Below are 17,759 nucleotides of genomic sequence, written 5' to 3' on the forward strand. Positions count from 1 at the left end.
AGAATCTTGTTATTCTACCTCTGTTTACTGAACGGGCTCCCGAAGGTGATGTTCTCCTCCAGGGTCGCGTTGAGCAGCCACGACTTCTGCGCAGCGTAGGCCACAGAGTATCTGTTCTTGCTGGATGCATCATGGGAAACAGAGGCAAAGAGACAGAGTTAGAACTACGAGTCCTGTTTTCATAAAGCTCAGGAGCAGCAGCACTGATCTTCTGTCGCCGGTCACCTCCACGACCTTTACAGCTGAATCCTGTGATGTTCTACTTTGTCTTCAACGTCTCTTGTTTGAGCTAAAGATATATTTAGTATTCATATTGTACTGTATAATATACCTATAAACATATACATTATCATATGTTCTTTTTCAGCATTTCACCCTTTCCTGAAGACGAGTGTTCAGGAGGAAAAATACATATCAGATCAGTGCTTCTGTTCCATTCAGCTTTATGAGGAAGAGGAGGAAGAGGAGGAAGAGGAGGAGGAGGAGGAGGAGGAGGTGGAGCGGGAGGATTATGTGTTGAAAGCTCACAAACTCCAACACAACATGGAAAATATTTTTTGTCGGATATGGGAGATAAAGATGGTTTATGGGTTAATGATGAGCTGCAAATCAACACAACCGCAGTAACACAACAACAACACAACAGCAGCTGCAGCAACACCAACACAAACATAAACAAGAACGATGACGACTCTGCTGGGAGTCTGATCTGAGAACAACACTAAGAACAACATATTTGAGGCTTCACTACACAAACACACACACACACACACACACACACACACACACACACTGGAGGCTGATGTTTCTGAACACACACATATGAACGTGACGCTGCTTCGGCAGAACAACAGGGCGGCACGGTGGAGCAGTGGTTAGCACCGGTGTCAAACTGGTCTGAGGTCACCTTCAACTTATAAGTGTGTTTGGAAAAGAACACAAAACTTTAAAAATGTTATAGAGATAATCCAGAAAATGATTTATATTTGTTTCAAACTAAATTCTTTTTATTTATTCGTTTATTTCTCTTTCAATGGTTAAATTCAAAATGTTTTGACCTCATCGATTCTATGAAAGCTCTTTAGAATGAAACAACTTTGGAGGGAAAAGTTTTTACAACTCGTTCCGCAATGAGAATATATTTCCGCCCTGTGATGAACTGACGACCTGCAGGGTGAACGACGCCTGTCGACCATCAGCTTAGTCTCATGAAACAGTTATTGTGCACTAAAGAAGTGTGAAAAATACAAATCCAAACAGACACGATTAATAAGTCAATAAAAAAACAGATCATATGTGTGTGTTCACGGAGACAGCCTGACAAATCGTTTTTTATAAAACTGCACTTTCTTCTCAGGGAGTAAAATGTGAGAAATGGAGTTAAAAAAAGATGCAGGGAGTTCGGATGAGGGGGTCAAAGGGTCACTTCAGGTCTGACAGAGGAGGAAGAGCGAGGAAGAAGAGCGAGGAAGAAGAGCGAGGAAGAAGAGCGAGGAAGAAGAGCGGTGTACCTCCTGATGTCTCCGTCAGACTCCTCTGTCTCTGACCAACTGTCAAAATCACGTCAGTGTGTTAGAGAGAGTCTCAGCTGCGGGTACGTTTAAATAAACACGTGAGAAAAAAGTCAAGAGGGTCGAGAAAAGTAAAAAGGGGGACAGAGACACGGAGACAAGGAAATAAAAAAACAGAGGATGGAAGGAGGACGGAGGGAAAAAGGGACACAAGTGTTTTCATTGCAGACTCCAGACAATGAAGACATGAGCTTCGTCTGCCAGCTGTTAATCAGTTTAACCTTCCCACCCAGTGAAGAGCGGAGGAGATGCAGTCACCGTCTGTCTGCAGTAATTAGGTTTGATGGCTTCCTCCACAGTGATGACTCGTGTGTTATCAGCATCAGGGCGTGTGTGTGTGTGTGTGTGTGTGTGTGTGTGTGTGTGTGTGTGTGTAATGATGACCCGGGTCAAAGGATTCAGTAAATTCAGTGAGTTCTCAAAGGCTAATACAGGAAAAACAAGACTAAATCTATTACTGATGAATTTCCCTCAGAATCAATACACATCTAGTTGCTGACGTTTCCTCGTCTCTCTCAGGGCTTTAATTCTACTTTTCACTAAACGCACTTCAAGCTACTTAAACCTGATGATACACAACTTTTTCGTCTAAGCTGCTAAAACATAAAAATCGGTGGAAATGATTCTGTTTCAGAAAGAAGAGACCGGAGAGAAAGTACCTGATGTTCCCCTCGTGGACCATCTGACATTCAGGCAGCCTGATACGGCAAGAAGGCAGGAAGTGAGGAAACACACACACAGACACACACACAAGTAGACCAGTGTACAGGCAGACATGTGAATAGAGGTGCAGGTCTGCACACATAGCAAAGGTTAGTGTGCAGCCCTGATGTTGTATCTTTAATGTTGTTTCTTTGAGAATTGAATATCAACTTCCTTTAAGATAAAAATGCAGCTGCAGCAGGAAACAGAAATAAAAAAAGAGACACATTTCTCGTCCCAGCAGTTTCTCATGTGATTTCAAGTCAAAATGGCAGCTTTAAAACACACATTTCCCCCCCGACCCCTGATCCTTCAGAGGAAAGTACTGAGATAAAAGCTATAAAAGATATTAAAACCTGGTTTTAGACGTGATACTGTGTGTGAGCAGTGTTACTGGGATTCTTACTTGCTCCAGTAGACTCTCCCGTCGATGGTCTGCATCTCACCCAACAGGGCGAGCAGCAGGGAGGATTTCCCACAACCCACCTGGCCCACAATCATCGTCAGCTGACCTGAAGAAAGAGAAAAGGTTAATTCACAGTAACGTCATATTGAAATTCACATTTAACAAATTTAAATAAACCCGAAATCCTAACACTAAAATAAACCTCATGAACAAATAAGTGTCTGCAAAAACTTCTAAAATATCCTCGTTCTGAAGGACAACTTGATTTTCTCTCTCTCACACACACACACACACACACACACACACACACACACACACACACACACACACACACACACACACACACACACACACACACACACACACACACACACACACACACACACACACACACACGTTTCTCCTTCTGGGTCTCACACTATGACACAAACAGGATTTGTTCATCTGCCAAGTGTTGGTGTCATGTTGTTTGGAGTACAACGTGTGTGTGTGTGTGTGTGTGTGTGTGTGTGTGTGTGTGTGTGTGTGTGTGTGTGTGTGTGTGTGTGTGTGTGTGTGTGTGTGTGTGGACACTACATGGTCCATCTGTTGGCAGCCTCCTGTAAATAACCTTGTCTCCTGACACTTCACTTCAGTGACATGTGACAGTGACTCCTTCACTCACTGCAGGTCTGTTTGATTCATTCACACTTTTACCAACATGAGCCGACGTTGGTAAATCTTGAATCTTGGTAAATCTTGAAATTTCACGTTTATTTTTTGACATTTCAACGTTATTCACGATGCACGACTTAAAACTAACAGATCTCCTCCCTCAGTTTGACTTTATTCTCGTTCTCATGACCTTCATCTTTCACCCGAGCCCTCGGTTGCGTGGCTGCTGATTGGTCGTACCTGTCGGGATGCGGATGTTGATGTCGGACAGCGTCGACAGGTTACTTCCCCAGGTGAAGAAGCCATTGCTCACCTGAACAGACAGAGAGAGACGAAGAGACATTCAAAATCTCATAAAACATCTTAAAACTGAAGCTGCAGATTCAGTTATTCTCACAGTAAATTTCCGCTTTTGCAGCACGTGACGTGTGGATCCGTCCGAGTGAAGCTCGTGATCCAGTTTGTGTCCTGACCTAGAGTTTAAGAACCCCCCCCCCCCCCCCGCTCACTGCAGTTAGACACTACGTTACACAAGCAGGGACACACACTGTGCTCGTGGTTCCACTGGAAACCGAGCGTCGTCCTGTGATGCTTTTCTCAGAGTTCATGACACAAGAGGGACAGATGCTGAGGTCCAGCTATTTATTCAACCTTTTTACTTCATCAGGGCAGCAAAGCTCTGATCCAGGGTCAGTTCTGGATTCACCAGAGGGTCCAGAGTAATTATATGACAGGTTAGAATAATAATTAACCTACTGCAATTATCTGCAATCCTAATTAACAGATCTCCATTCAGGACTTTTGATTTTCTTCACATTTTTCTTCATCACTCGTGAAATTTAAGACTTTAAAGACTTTTTAATACAATAATGAAAGAAATTTAAAATTGACCAATGTCAAGTACGACAGAATTAATTACACGTCCCCGTAATTGAAGATGAAGTGAAATAATAACCCTGAAAACCTTATCTCTCAAACTACAGAGACAAGCTGAGTGATTATTATAATATTACACTGTATTAATATTAACCAGCATGTGATTTATAGGCTTCAGTTTGAACTGCATCACTTCCTCTCATCTCCCAGGGAAAATCCTCCCAGTCTGAAAGAAGCATGTGACTCTGTCTAATCCCAGAGCAGCGATCTGTCAGGCGGCTTCCTGCCCGTGCTGCGTTTACATTCCTCCCTTCTGCTGCATTTATTTGTTTGTTTAATGTTTATTCTATCTGAGGATCCTCACATCCTCCACTCGGCCGCTGCTTTGTCCCGTCACACATCCCAGAAGACGTCCAGAGAACATCTCTGAACCTCGGTGAAACCTTCACAAGACTCATTGAAGATTCAAAACTGGTCAAGGGTCTAATCTGAGAACAAAACACCAGAATATGAATATTAGAGTGTTAATTCGATTTTGTATTTGTCTGGTTTTCTTATATTGAGTGATTTAAACGACAGACCTACCCATTGGGAAAACAAAATGGAGAGAGCGATTAGATATGATCAAAAGAAAGAAGAGGGGGAGACGAGGAAGAGGAGGGAGAATGTAAAAAGACGAGGGTCACGGCTCTTAAAGCAAAAGAAAATAAGTAAAACAGGAAGTCAGAGGATGTGGTCGTGAACGGTTTATAAATAAGGCTGAAAGATACAGATGAAGATACAAATGTTCATTTCAGTCGATGAAAATAATTATCAGGAGAAATGTCACATTATTATTATTTCTTTTAAGTTTAAAGATGATTTTGCTCCTGAGTGAAAGTTGTGTTTTAAACTTTACAAATCTGAGGTCTATAAGTTTTGTGTTAAACCTCCTCACTGTGTATATAATGTGATGTATATCAGACTTTTGTTATATGGCTATTAATGTAAATTATATTGCGATCATATTGTTTTATTGCTCAGCCCAAATTTTACTACTTTCTATATTTGTACTTCGTACAAACACAGCAGAGCTAATTCCTCGTCTGTGGAAACATACTTGGCAATAAACCTCAATTCTGATTCTGGCAGAGGATAAAAGATTAATATAAAAACTAAGAGCTTTCATCCTCTTGATCGCCCCCTGGTGGCTGACTGCAGTATGCGTCATAAACCCTGCATCCACCATGTTGATGGATGGGACGAAACAAACAACGATTGTTTATCAATCACATCTGGATGTAATATTTCTGTGTCCACATACTTCTGCTGATATAATGTGTAAGAAAAAGTGATTTTCTTTAACAGATGCGTATCTTCATGAGTCGGTAAAGTCCTGAACTTAAACACTGTGTTCTGTTGTGGTCACACTGTGTCTTCTGTCCTCTCTCTGTCTCTCTCTGTCCTCTCTCTGTCTCTCTCTGTCTCTCTCTCTGTCTCTCTCTGTCTCTCTCTGTCTCTCTCTCTAATTAACAGACGAGTGTCTGGTCGGTAGCGTCGCTCCGCAGGGATGAGACCGGAAGAGCGGCTTCGCTGAGGGGCTGAGAGAATGCTGGAGAAATTCACAAGACCTTTCGAGGGGCAACGTGTTCTCGTGTGACTTCTACACTTCCTGCGTCCACGCACACGCATTTACAGAAGCACACGTCACATGTATGATCCCACACACGCAGAGTGAGGAAACACTGGGGATGTGAAGCAGCTGCTGATGGAGGGAAGTGACTGATAAGAATAGAGAGGAACGCCCACGTTTGACTGGTGATGAGCAAATATCTGATTTCTTTACCACTTTCTTCTCTACGGGCGATTGTCAGACTTCTGTTAAAGCTGAGTTACATCAGATAAACTTGTTTGTGGCGTCGAGGTCCTGCTCAACCAATCGTGAGTCAGTCTCAGCTGTCAATCACGACGTCTCAGTCCATTTTTATCAGAGTGATAAGGACTACACCAAACTGGAGCAGGCCACCAGGGGGCGATCAAGATGATTTAGCTGTGATTCAAACTGATCTTCCCCTTTAAAAAAATCTGATATTCTTTCTTTTAAATCAGTAATAAATGAAAAATGTCCTTTCATATCTTGCTGTTACTTTCTTCTGTAAAATAATCAGCTTCTGTTGATCTACCTCTGATCAGGTGACTCATTGGTCTCTGCTCCGGTCTGTAAAACAGCCGAGCAGCCGTGAGGGAAGTTCATCGCTCCTGAATCTTCTCTTCAACGACCTCAGCACCGCTCAGTGTCTCGCACTGAAAATCCCCCAGGACGTCACTTCTTAGTTTACAGAGCTGGTTCTTCCTCTCGGGTCCTCGTCTCTAATCACCTCCTACGTCCAAATCCATAAAAATAAGCAGAATATTTCTCTACGCCCTCTCCACTGCTACCAACTCATCCCCTTCAGTGTCTTTAAGGTTTCATACTGTATACGTGTCCCTGTCCGCCTCAGGTCATTCCCCTACATGTCCACTTTGACCCTGACCTTTAGAGCCACATCCTCCGTCTCCGAGGGCCTCATCTGTCGCCTGCTCGGCTGCTCGTAGTTGTCCATCTGGTAGCGCATCGGCTGCTTCCTGTTGATGGCTTTGGTCTTGAGAGGGACAAAAGGACGAGGCGGGGGAGAGGAGTGAGGGGGGGGGGAGACAAAAGGAAAGATTTGAAGTTAGAAATAAGTAATAAAGTAAAGACTTTCCTGCATCCGCTTCGGTTCCTTGGGGAGAGAAACAGCGCGGAGGTTCCCTCTGATAAAAGATTCCCCAAAGTATTTAATCCCACTGCTGCAACATTACTCTGTTTCTTTTTTACCCACGAGTCACCCGCCCTTTAAGTGAAGTCTTGTTATTTCTTCTACTTCTGACTTTAAGATATGTGCACGGACATCGAGCGAGAAGCCGATCACAGCCGACCTGAACCACAAATCATGATCTAAAATGTTCAGAGCTTTAACTTGTGGGTTGTGGAACAAATGTGTGTTTTTCTCCACTTGTGCACAACTTCTGTACATTTTCTTATCCTAGTAAACCAGAAAGAAGAATATATTATTGTTTAAGTGTCTTTAAAACACTGTTTTTATGGCTCAAATGAGATAAAAGAATCTCTTAAAAGCTGCTGTTCACAGTTGTTCTGCCTGAATGTTCCTCGGAGGATCCGCTCGCTGCTCGTTAGGGTCTCGTCTCCGCCGGAGTCTGGGTATACACCGTATTATACAACGTCCGTAAACCCCCTATTGAACCGGCCGAGACGGAAAACGACACGAGTCACCTGGTGTCACACGGAAGGAATGTGCGCGTGTCGTCTGGCACACCTCATTGATCCAAACCAAGGAAACCTTAAAGCGTTTTCCTGGCACCCTCAGTGTTCTTTGTTAACGTCGTCTGTTTTAAATTCAGGATAATTGTTTGGATCTATTTTTTACACTTTACAGGGTCCGAACAAGCCAGATGTCATTTAATGTAAACTGCTCGTCATTCACACCTCAAGTGAGGAACATAAATCTACGCAGCAGATTCAAGTATCGACTTTAAGTTCATGGGTGAGATGTTTGATGCTTTGAGGAGAAAAAGTTGTCGTCCTTTGCCTCTAGTGAATGTGAAAATCATTCGTGCAGAGGATAAGGGTTCGTGTGTTCAGGGTAACTGCTGCTTATACATATATCAGTGATGAAACCTGTATTTAAATGTTATAAAATATCAAAAATACACCCTACACTATGAGCAGATTAAGTCTAAACATGATGGTTTTGGGAGATCTCACCTAAATTAGCTGTAAAATGAAACCTGACGACTCATTCCCCAAATAAAAATGCTCAATTCGATTGATCTGGAATCACTGAGACTCACCATCCCGAGGTTTTTTTTTCCTGCTTCGAAGGGAATGGACATGTCTCCGTTTCTCCAGCTGTCGTCTCCAATTTCGTCGCTCTGAAGAAAGTCACCGAGCTTCTCGACACTGCAACACACACACACACACACACACACACACACACACGCACACGCACACACACACACACACAGAGATAAGTGTAATTGTGATGATACCAGTAATCTCTGAGGAGTTTAAAGTTTCTCTTCACTGCCGTCAAGTTTCTTCCATGTTCCTTTAATTAGATTTAGAGTCTCATCCACTTTCCTTGTTTAGTCAGATCCATATTCTCTCTCTCTCTCTCTCTCCCTCTCTCTCTCTCTGTCAGAGCAGCTTTACCATTAAGAGTTTTACAATTTACAGTAAGCATCAACACAAAAAGACGCAGCAGCTTGTACAGAGGTTATTTTTAGACGTACTCCTCCACCAGCACTCACCTGACCAGAGCCTTCACAGCGAACCTCACCACGGTGGAGAGCAGGAAGAGCGGAGTGACCAGGATGTGGAACAGCGCCAGGGCTGCGAAGGCCTTAGAAGGACTGGGCACGCTTCCATCCAGGAATATATGAGTCACAAACGTCTACGGGACGACGGGATTTAAACGTTACCGTCGCTCTCTCGTGTTCAGGAACACGTTATTGATATTGACAAATTATAGTGTGGTTGTAGAAAGCAGAAAGTTAGATATGAGTAAAACAAGTATAACTGTCCTACCGATAGAACGGCAGCAATGGGGATCGCAGCATTCATGAAAACTGCACGCAGAGAAAAACGGTTTCATTTTACTTTCACATTTTACCAGTGAGATAACAAAGTACTACTCCAGACCAATGTCTCCGTCTTACTGGACATGGACGTGTAGAAGGCGAAGGTCCTGAGGCTGGTGAGCTCTTTGCCCCTCGTCTCCTCCACGCTGTCAGAGAAGATGTTCTCCCAGGCGTAGAGCTTCAGCATCTTTATACCCTTCAGGATCTCTGTGGTCTTTTTCAGACGATCGGTGGAGTGGTCCTGAAAGAGACGACAGATTCATACGAGGTCGCTTTCCCCTTAAACCACTGAAATCTAATCCAGTCATCTTTGGGTCTAAGTGACATCTGGTAAAAATCTGAAGAAATTCCCTAAACACAGACTTGAGATATCGTGTTCAAGAGGCCAAAACCAGGTCCCCATGACCTTTAACTACCAAAATCTAATCAGTTAATCCACGAGTCTATGTGAACATTTGTGCTAAATTTGAAAGGATTCTCTTGAGGCGTTATTAAAACAACATGTTCACAAGGCAAAAAAAAGCGTTTTGTGAAGTTACAAGAGGTCAGCGTTACCTTGACCTTTGACCACCAACCATGAAATATGATGTATATCAAAACAATGTTGCTATACTTCTTACTAGTGTGATCTTCTGCGTGTCCGCCAGCTTGGTGGCGATGAGGTATTGTATCGGCGCCAGCAGAACTATGACGGCCGCGCCCACCAGCGCGCTATAGCCCAATAAATAGTAGAGCAGGATCACTCCCATCACGATCTGCAGCAGAGGGAAGAGGAGATGAGTCTTCACACAAACATCACTACTGTTCATCAGGAGATTTAAAATAAACCTCCCACCTGAACGGGCATGGCCCAAAGGTTCGGGCAGAGGAAGAGGAACCACATCAGCTGGTTGGTCTCTATAGCAACCAGGTTGTTGATCTGCCCGAGTGTCATCTCGCCCATGGACAAGTTGGAGGTGGACAGACGCAGGATTTTGTTGTAAATCATCGCCTGATCAATGAGAAAACAGGAGAATGTCGTTGATTTTAATCCCTGTGTTAAGAAAGAACACGTACATGTGCCTAACGGGGGCGACACTACCCCCCCGCTGATGTGTCACTCACCAGCAGGGCTCCGCGCAGGTTGATGCCAGCTTCTATGCTGACGTAGTACGAGGCCTGTAAGAAGGTCCTCTGCAGGATTAAAGCCAGGAAGAGCAGAACGGCCAGGACGGACGGGTTCTGCAGCAGCTTAGCGGAGGACATGAAGGGGACGCCGAAGTAGGATTCCTGCAAAACACACACAGCAAACACGTTGAACACATAAATCCAATCAGTTAATCTGTGAGTCCAAGTGAAGATTTGTGACATATTTTAAAGCATTTCCTCACGATGTCCCTGAGATGTTGTGTTCACAAGGCAAAAACATATTTTTGATGTGTTCCAGTTCCCTATATCCCACTGGTCGCTCTATATATGAATATGTACAGTGTGGCTGTGACGCTCTGCAGGGCCTCCCTCTGTTCTCATCGGACCCAGAGTGTGAAGCGAGTGGGAAACTTTTCCGTGTCACTCAGAAATGCAGCCGGGCTCTGCTCTGTCTCTCCGCTGCCCATTAAGTCCACTTCACCAGACGCACGCAGCCGACAACAGCTCGCACTCAACATCAACTGGAGCCACGTCGGGCCGAGGGGGGGGGGGGGGGGGGGGGAGATATCCAGAAGCAGCAGCTCTGCCTCTGGAGGAGAACGGGTCTGAGACGAGTGGATGTTTGAGATCGGCTCTGCCAGCGTCTCTTCTGCTGCCAAATGGACCTGGTGTGTAAACGAGTCTGTTCTCTCTCCGTCTCACCTCCCTCTCTATTAGAGGATGAATGAGTGATAACTCAGACGTTGCTCCAGCTGCTGATACTTGAAATGTCGGTTTTGAAATGTTGAGCCAAATCAACGCGGATGAATTGAGTCCATTTACAAAACTTATAGTTATTTATAAAGCACACGTTTAATTTGCTGGACTCACACGTGTGTGTGTTAATGCTCGACTGTGGGCGTGTCCGACGCCTGTGTTTTTTCCTGTGTGTGTCCTGTGTGCGTGATGTCAACACCCAGCGCATTACGACATTACAGGCATGTCAGATACAGCTTCTCCTTCACACACACAGACACACACAGAGACACACTCACTCAGACACACACACACACACACACAGGTGTTGACATGATGATTGTGACCAACGCCTCTGTAACATCACACTGGGAGTGAGTCATTGATTGGCTGGCTCCTGACATCATCACTAATAGGCAGAAAACACATCTGTGTGTGTGTGTGTGTGTGTGTGTGTGTGTGTGTGTGTGTGTGTGTGTGTGTGTGTGTGTGTGTGTGTGTGTGTGTGTGTGTGTGTCAGATGACGTTGTACTAATTTGCAGTTAAACTATAATAAAATGATCGAATGTAAACACTGTGGTTCTTTTGCAACATTAATCGAGCCAAAGGGGATGAATGGATATTTTATATGAATGAATATTATCTGCACGTCTCCCTTGTTTGGTCCAGACGCCGTCTAGTTGGGTTCAGCTGAGTCCCACCCACCGTCACTTGTGACGTGTCGTTGTCGACCTCCATGTTCTTCACGATGCCGGAGATGCAGAGTGGCCCGGCGAAGCCCAGCAGGTCGGCCAGGTAGCGGAAGGTGCTGCTGAGCAGGATGGGACGTCCGAATGCTCGGTACACGGAGCGCCAGATCGACGGGGATTGATTCGGATCCTCCGCTGTCTGCGTGGAGAGAGAGAGAAGCTGAAAACATAAAGCTTTGAGCTGGAGGGAGATCAGGTGATCGTCTCCATCTGCTCACCCTCTGGTCCTCGTAGGCGTCTTTGAGCCGCAGGTAGTTGGTGAGCGCCCTCATGGCGATGGGCAGCTTGCCGATCTTCCTCAGCTCTATCGGCCTTTTATGGGCTCCCATGATGAGAGGGTTCATCCACCAGTATGTCGCCTAAAAATGTGCCAAGAATTCGGATCATTGTTTTGGCTCAGTTACAAGGAATCGCTCTAAAAACCATAGTCAAAGCCAAAGTTCTATATGAGACATTAACATTAGGTTTGGCTGTCACATAAATATTGGATATGAATATACTCTGTTGACCCAGGATGTTAAAAATCTAAAACTTTGCCCAGCACCTTGGAGAGCAAGTTGACAAACGGCTGCAGGAAGCGAACGCCCAAATCCTGCAAATCTTCCGGTGGCTTCACCTTCTGAGGGTTGGCGAAGAACACGTATTTCTACAGGGAGACACAAGGACACATGAGAATCATCTATTGGTTTACAAGCACCGCCATTATTCCTCTTGCTGCATTCGACACGTTTGAGCGTATTCAGGTTCACGCACCCTGACTCTGATGACGTTGACCTCCACGCCCATCAGGAGTCCGTACAGGATCACCAACAGAGCTGTGATACAGAACCTCAGGTGCCGTGGTCCCACGTTGTACTCTGTATACTTCCACAGCTTGATGGACTTGGTGATGAACGCCAACACCCAGTAAATGAAAAGAACTGTCCCGGGAAAACACACGTTATATAATGTGATGTTGCATGTTACAATATGAATGTGCCTGTGCAGTTTTTAAGGTGCGTTGCATTTCGTGCATTTAATCACTGCCCCTAAATAAATACGGACAAAAGCCAGTGGATTATTAAACACCTGAGATAAAGTAATTAAACACTCACCAAGCAGCAGTTTGGGGAAGTTGGACGTCTCTATGTTGTGGTAATAAACCACCGACGTCGTCGCGGCTACAAAACCCATGAACGCAGGCATGTACAGGTGCAGGTTGTTTGTGTCCATCGTCCTAAAAGACAAAATAAAAACCGGAGACGATGTGAAAAAGTTTTCCAACTGTTAAAAAACAACACAATAAGACATGAGGTGTCGTGTTTGTCAGGACGTGCACACAATGAGGTGGAGCATGTCCATTCTGACAAAACTGTGTTTCATGTATGATACATATTACAGGAAGTCAGTGAATAACAGGTGAAAATACTTCTAATAATAACATAATATAACATAATACTGTGTAAATACAACATGTATCTTTGGGGGGGGGGGGGTCTCACTTGGTGGAGACGATGCCTTCTGCGAACTCGCAGACGTGGACGAACAGCAGCGAGAAGGTGAGGATCCATCTCATGTTGTGTCCGGGGAAATGAAGCCATGTGTTGTGATGGATCTGGACCTTCGAGCTTTGACTTCCCCAACCTGACAAACAGACCATAATGTATTTCTCTTCATATTCTCTTTATGGTTTTGTTTGTTACAGTTTCATTCACCATTTCCTGCAGGAACAGTCGGGTCTCGACCGGATCACTGAACTCACTAATCCAAACTTAACTGCTCCTCAAAGCTGCTTAATGTTCACACTGTGTGTGTGTGTGTGTGTGTGTGTGTGTGTGTGTGTGTGTGTGTGTGTGTGTGTGTGTGTGTGTGTGTGTGTATGTATGTCAGTAGCACATCTGCTTCGCTCACCAGTCGACAGGAAGTCACATGATTTCAGCGGTTTTTTTGTTGTTTAAATGCATCTTATTGAATCTGAATCCTTTTGAATCTCTTATGAAATGAATATTGTTAACTAGCTCATATAGAGAAACAGCAGAATTATTATCCATCCGTCTTCTACTCTCATCATACAAAGGTCACACAGGGCTGCAGTCTATCCCAGCATGCACTGGGGCAGCCTCGGCTGTGGGCACTGAGCCAGGACACAAACAAACAGAAAACCAAGTGCACTACTCCCGATATGTGATAATCACTTGCATTAAAAAATTCATGAGTAAAGATCCTGAACTGTGCATTAGTCCGACAGCTGCGCTCACGTCTGAGACGCTCCCGCAGAGAAGGTGAAGCTTTAAGAGGCTAAAGCAGGAAACACTTTAAACATCTGTCAGAACACACACAACACAGACCGAACACACACACACACAACACAGACTGAGTCATGAGAGACTCACAAACTCCTCTGTGAACTTTGTTCTGATCCATAACACACTGATCCACCGACAGCAGCTGGTCAGAACAACTATCTGTTTTATGTTCTTACTCACCGATGAAGAGGATGGGGAAGGTGATGAAGAGCAGGAACACATGAGGAACCAGGTTGAGAGCGTCCACGAAGCAGCCATTGTTCAGCACCCCCCCGCTCACGCTGTAGGCCTCGCCACTGACGTTGTTGCCGCAAAACGACAAGCCCTCGTCCTCCGGCCGCAACATGACCTCCGGGGGAAAACACAGATTCAATCACGATTATTATTCTCAGAAGTTAAAAGACCTGGATGTGAATTCAGTTTGTCATTAAACAGCTCGCTCGCTGCCGGGGCTTCGACTCGACCTTTGGAAAACGGATCCCGTCACATTCAAGTTCACACACACACACACACTCACACTCTCTCACACACACACACACACTCTCTCACACACACACACGAGGCTCAGATTCAAGCATGAGAGCCGTGTCACAGCCGCACGGCCCCGAGCTCATGGTGCATTCAGGTGAACACACGTGTGTGTGGAAGGAAACACGTCATTAACAGTTGTTCCGAAGCAGAGACTCGAGTTCCAGGAGACTCAGGTCGTTCTTTGATTAACTGTTCAGAGCTCGGAGCTGATTCTAACGTCACAGACGGACGAGATGAGCTGAACGTTCAAACTGTTCAAGGGAGAAGCTTCAAACAACAACATCAAGATCTGAAAATATTGATCTGTCGTTTTACATAATCAATAAGTCTCTACTAGAGCCCGACTGATATTTGAGGCCAATGCCGATACTTGGAAGTAAAGATTTTCTGATTCCAACTACTTACAAATACTTATTTTATTGACATGGGATTTTTTTTGTTTCAATATCTTCAATTTGTTGCCTTGCACGAAGGTTTTCCGACATTGTACAGATAAGTAGAATATTATAATTTTTTTACGAGTCATCATTGAGGCGACATGTTAAACCAAAACAAACATGACAACCGGAACAGCTACGTCTGTCGGACATCTTTGTTTGGTCAAGAGATGCCTTCTCAGTTGAACACGTTTATTAAGTTATAGATATTTCTGATGACGTTAAAATAGTTTTACTCCAACATGAAATCTTGGGAACATTGATATTATAAATTCCAGAAATGAAGCAGACGACAAGTGTTGTAAAACGAGAAAATTACAACAACAATATTACTTTTACTTCCGGTCAAAGACATTGATTTCTATTAAACGTCTTTTGATTTAACAAAAATGTGGATAATTTAATTTGGTTTAAAACTGGTGGAAACATGGATTTGCTGCTGAAACTAAAATTTAAATTAAAAAAGATAAATGTTCTTTAAGCTTTTACTAAAACAACACCTGCCAAAATAAAAACATTTTAAAACACTTGGCTCACACAGACGTTAAAAAGCTAATTTACACACAAGTTAAGTTTAAATTGACAACATGAAGTTTCTCACCTCAGAGAAAAGTAATAATCCTCAGTGACTCATTCCTTGAAAACAGGTTTTCTTCAGAAAACAGAGAGAAGGAGGAAGAGGAGTAAAGAAAGAATTTCACAGTGAGAAGAAGTGAGCAGAGAAAAGTGGATTATTTTTAGCCTGGTAACAGAATCAGCTGCTCTGCATTCTGCTGCCACATCAGGTCAAACTGCAGGGAACGAGGCAGGAGGCTCCTGCTGAGCTCTTCACAATAAAACACTCAGAGTTTTACTCTCTTCGTTGAGACGACGACACGATGAAGAGCGGAAACAAAAACTTCTGTTTAGAGCCGAAATAAACCCAGTAAAATCAAAGTGCAGTTCTCAGATTATACAATGCAGATGTATACACTTTTTAAAATCTATATCATAATATATCAACTGACGGACATAATGAGGGAGTTCATTAACTTAATGTAAATGTTTACACGTCACAAAATGAAGTAGATAATCAGCAGTACTTTAAAAAACAGTTAGTATTTCATCAATCAACAAAAATACCAGTATCCTGTCTACCCTGTGCCTTTGACTGCACTATGTTGCTTGTGTACTTACATGTTGTGAACTTAAATAATACCTCATTTAACTTTAAATCTATTGTTTGTTCACATGACTGGGTTTTCTCCCTCGTCCCGCAGAAAATTACTTTATTTTGAAAGTATGAAAGTTATTAATTCCGCTAACAGCTTGGGAAACTTTATCTCACTCCAACGCTCTTCTCATATTTCCAAACTTGTACCAGTGAGGAGGAGGAGGAGGAGGAGGAGGAGGAGGAGGAGGAGGAGGAGGTTTATTATGGGCTCCTTCACCAACTGACATGTCACTGACACACAAGTCACCTCACCTGGTCACAGCTCTGACGTCATGCCCCCCCAGTGTGACCTCATCACTTTCAGATTTCAACTTTTGAAGATTTTATGTTTTTAAAAGCAAAACACAAGAAAATGTATTAAATAAGTCAGATGATCAATATTTTACAAGACATGATTGAAGCTTTTAAATATTGAAAGAGCCGGTTATATTTATAACACTATTAAATATGAATGCTTATTAAACAATGCTTGTTTTTGAAAATAACAGTTTCACACGTGTATTAATATTTGAACTGATTTACAGTCTGTGGAGCAGATTTCATTCACGACCTAAAACCATCACAGAGGATGAAGGGTTGTCACGTGAACGCGCTTTGTTTTTTGCATTAAATACGTGGTTATCTGACACGAGCACGATCCTGCACAGCTGCATGTGTTGTCATTGTTATATGTTGCAACTCAAAAAATATTAATAAGGAATCAATGAAGCAATAATAAACCGATCTCGTGCTTTTCACATATCGAGGAGCTACACTGTGATTGTCACCTTGTCTTGTGGTAAACCAAACTCCATTAGAAAACACGTATATTAAAAGGTTTTTACACGTGTAGACAAATGTAACCACTCGTGACACGTCTCTTAATGTATTTCATTAAATTAGCGAGACTCCATTCTTGTATTCGGCATAGACAAGAAAAACGTAAAAGGTTATAATCCAGTAAAACTTTCAACTTTTTGAACTGTCCCGCCTACATTTCCAGCAGCTTCATTCCACCACAGGCGACCGCATCCATCGTTAACCGCGACAGAGTGCATCGTGAATCAAGCTCGTGTTTTGATAAAAAATCTACGTGCACGGTGGATTTCGTTAGAGCCGAAGTGTGGATTTATCATTTGTTGATTCGTATTCAACATTAAGTCGCATTTTGAATGATGAAAACTTTTACTCAGAGTCAAAAGTCTTTGAATGTTGAGTTTGTTCTACGGAGTCTGGTTCGGGCTCCGTGTCTTTCACATGGAGGGCACTGAACTGAAAACGTCGCCGAGATGCGGTCGCCTGGTTGTGGAGGAGAGAGGGGGGGGGAGGAGAAGCCTTACCCGGCCTGTGGTGCACGGTGCTGGGCTCGTCCTCCGCTCAAACGTCCGCTGATCGACTCGTTTCTCCGGTGCAGGATTCTGCTGAAGAACCGGGGACAGGAACCACCGAGAAACACATGAAGTGTCCTCACGTCAGATGTGGTGATATGGCGCTGCAGCTACACACACACCCACACACACACGCACGCACACGCACGGATCTGGAGGCTGTATCCACGACACATTTCTCCTCATGCATGAAAACATCAAGAGGAGAATGTAGGTCAAATTAAAGCCGAATAAGCAGAACCGAGCTTTTATTTTCTAAATGTGCAGTTAGACTCGTGCAGCTGCAGCAGAAACCGTGTGAGGATCCGTTTCAATATAAAAGATATGAAATATCATCTGAGGATCTGAACTGGAGCAGAGTCACAGGCTGGAAATCCAGGATTCTGCAGAATGAGCTCAATGCATTTTAATATCAAATGTGACACAAGTCTCTGTCCAGATCTCTC

At 43.7% G+C, this 17,759-nt stretch overlaps 1 protein-coding gene across 1 annotated transcript in view; it reads right to left on the minus strand.

Annotated features, from left to right (window-relative positions):
- Nucleotides 1-17,449, minus strand: part of abcc9 (ATP-binding cassette, sub-family C (CFTR/MRP), member 9) — a 31,940-nt gene extending 14,491 nt beyond the window's left edge. The window contains exons 1-21 of the mRNA XM_034577619.1: nucleotides 17,266-17,449; nucleotides 13,946-14,114; nucleotides 12,962-13,103; nucleotides 12,575-12,696; nucleotides 12,234-12,400; nucleotides 12,025-12,126; nucleotides 11,699-11,839; nucleotides 11,437-11,619; nucleotides 9,973-10,137; nucleotides 9,704-9,859; nucleotides 9,489-9,623; nucleotides 8,947-9,109; nucleotides 8,816-8,856; nucleotides 8,539-8,681; nucleotides 8,080-8,188; nucleotides 6,723-6,830; nucleotides 3,574-3,646; nucleotides 2,680-2,785; nucleotides 2,231-2,269; nucleotides 1,512-1,550; nucleotides 19-120 (exon numbers count right to left, since the gene is read on the minus strand). Coding sequence (XP_034433510.1) covers nucleotides 19-120; nucleotides 1,512-1,550; nucleotides 2,231-2,269; nucleotides 2,680-2,785; nucleotides 3,574-3,646; nucleotides 6,723-6,830; nucleotides 8,080-8,188; nucleotides 8,539-8,681; nucleotides 8,816-8,856; nucleotides 8,947-9,109; nucleotides 9,489-9,623; nucleotides 9,704-9,859; nucleotides 9,973-10,137; nucleotides 11,437-11,619; nucleotides 11,699-11,839; nucleotides 12,025-12,126; nucleotides 12,234-12,400; nucleotides 12,575-12,696; nucleotides 12,962-13,103; nucleotides 13,946-14,111 — 2,402 coding nt within the window. The 5' untranslated portion in view covers nucleotides 14,112-14,114; nucleotides 17,266-17,449. The remainder of the gene's footprint in view (nucleotides 1-18; nucleotides 121-1,511; nucleotides 1,551-2,230; nucleotides 2,270-2,679; nucleotides 2,786-3,573; nucleotides 3,647-6,722; nucleotides 6,831-8,079; nucleotides 8,189-8,538; nucleotides 8,682-8,815; nucleotides 8,857-8,946; nucleotides 9,110-9,488; nucleotides 9,624-9,703; nucleotides 9,860-9,972; nucleotides 10,138-11,436; nucleotides 11,620-11,698; nucleotides 11,840-12,024; nucleotides 12,127-12,233; nucleotides 12,401-12,574; nucleotides 12,697-12,961; nucleotides 13,104-13,945; nucleotides 14,115-17,265) is intronic.
- Between the last annotated feature and the right edge of the window lie 310 nt (nucleotides 17,450-17,759).

The sequence above is a fragment of the Hippoglossus hippoglossus genome, chromosome 23 (assembly GCF_009819705.1).
Source record: "Hippoglossus hippoglossus isolate fHipHip1 chromosome 23, fHipHip1.pri, whole genome shotgun sequence".
Lineage (NCBI taxonomy): Eukaryota > Metazoa > Chordata > Actinopteri > Pleuronectiformes > Pleuronectidae > Hippoglossus > Hippoglossus hippoglossus.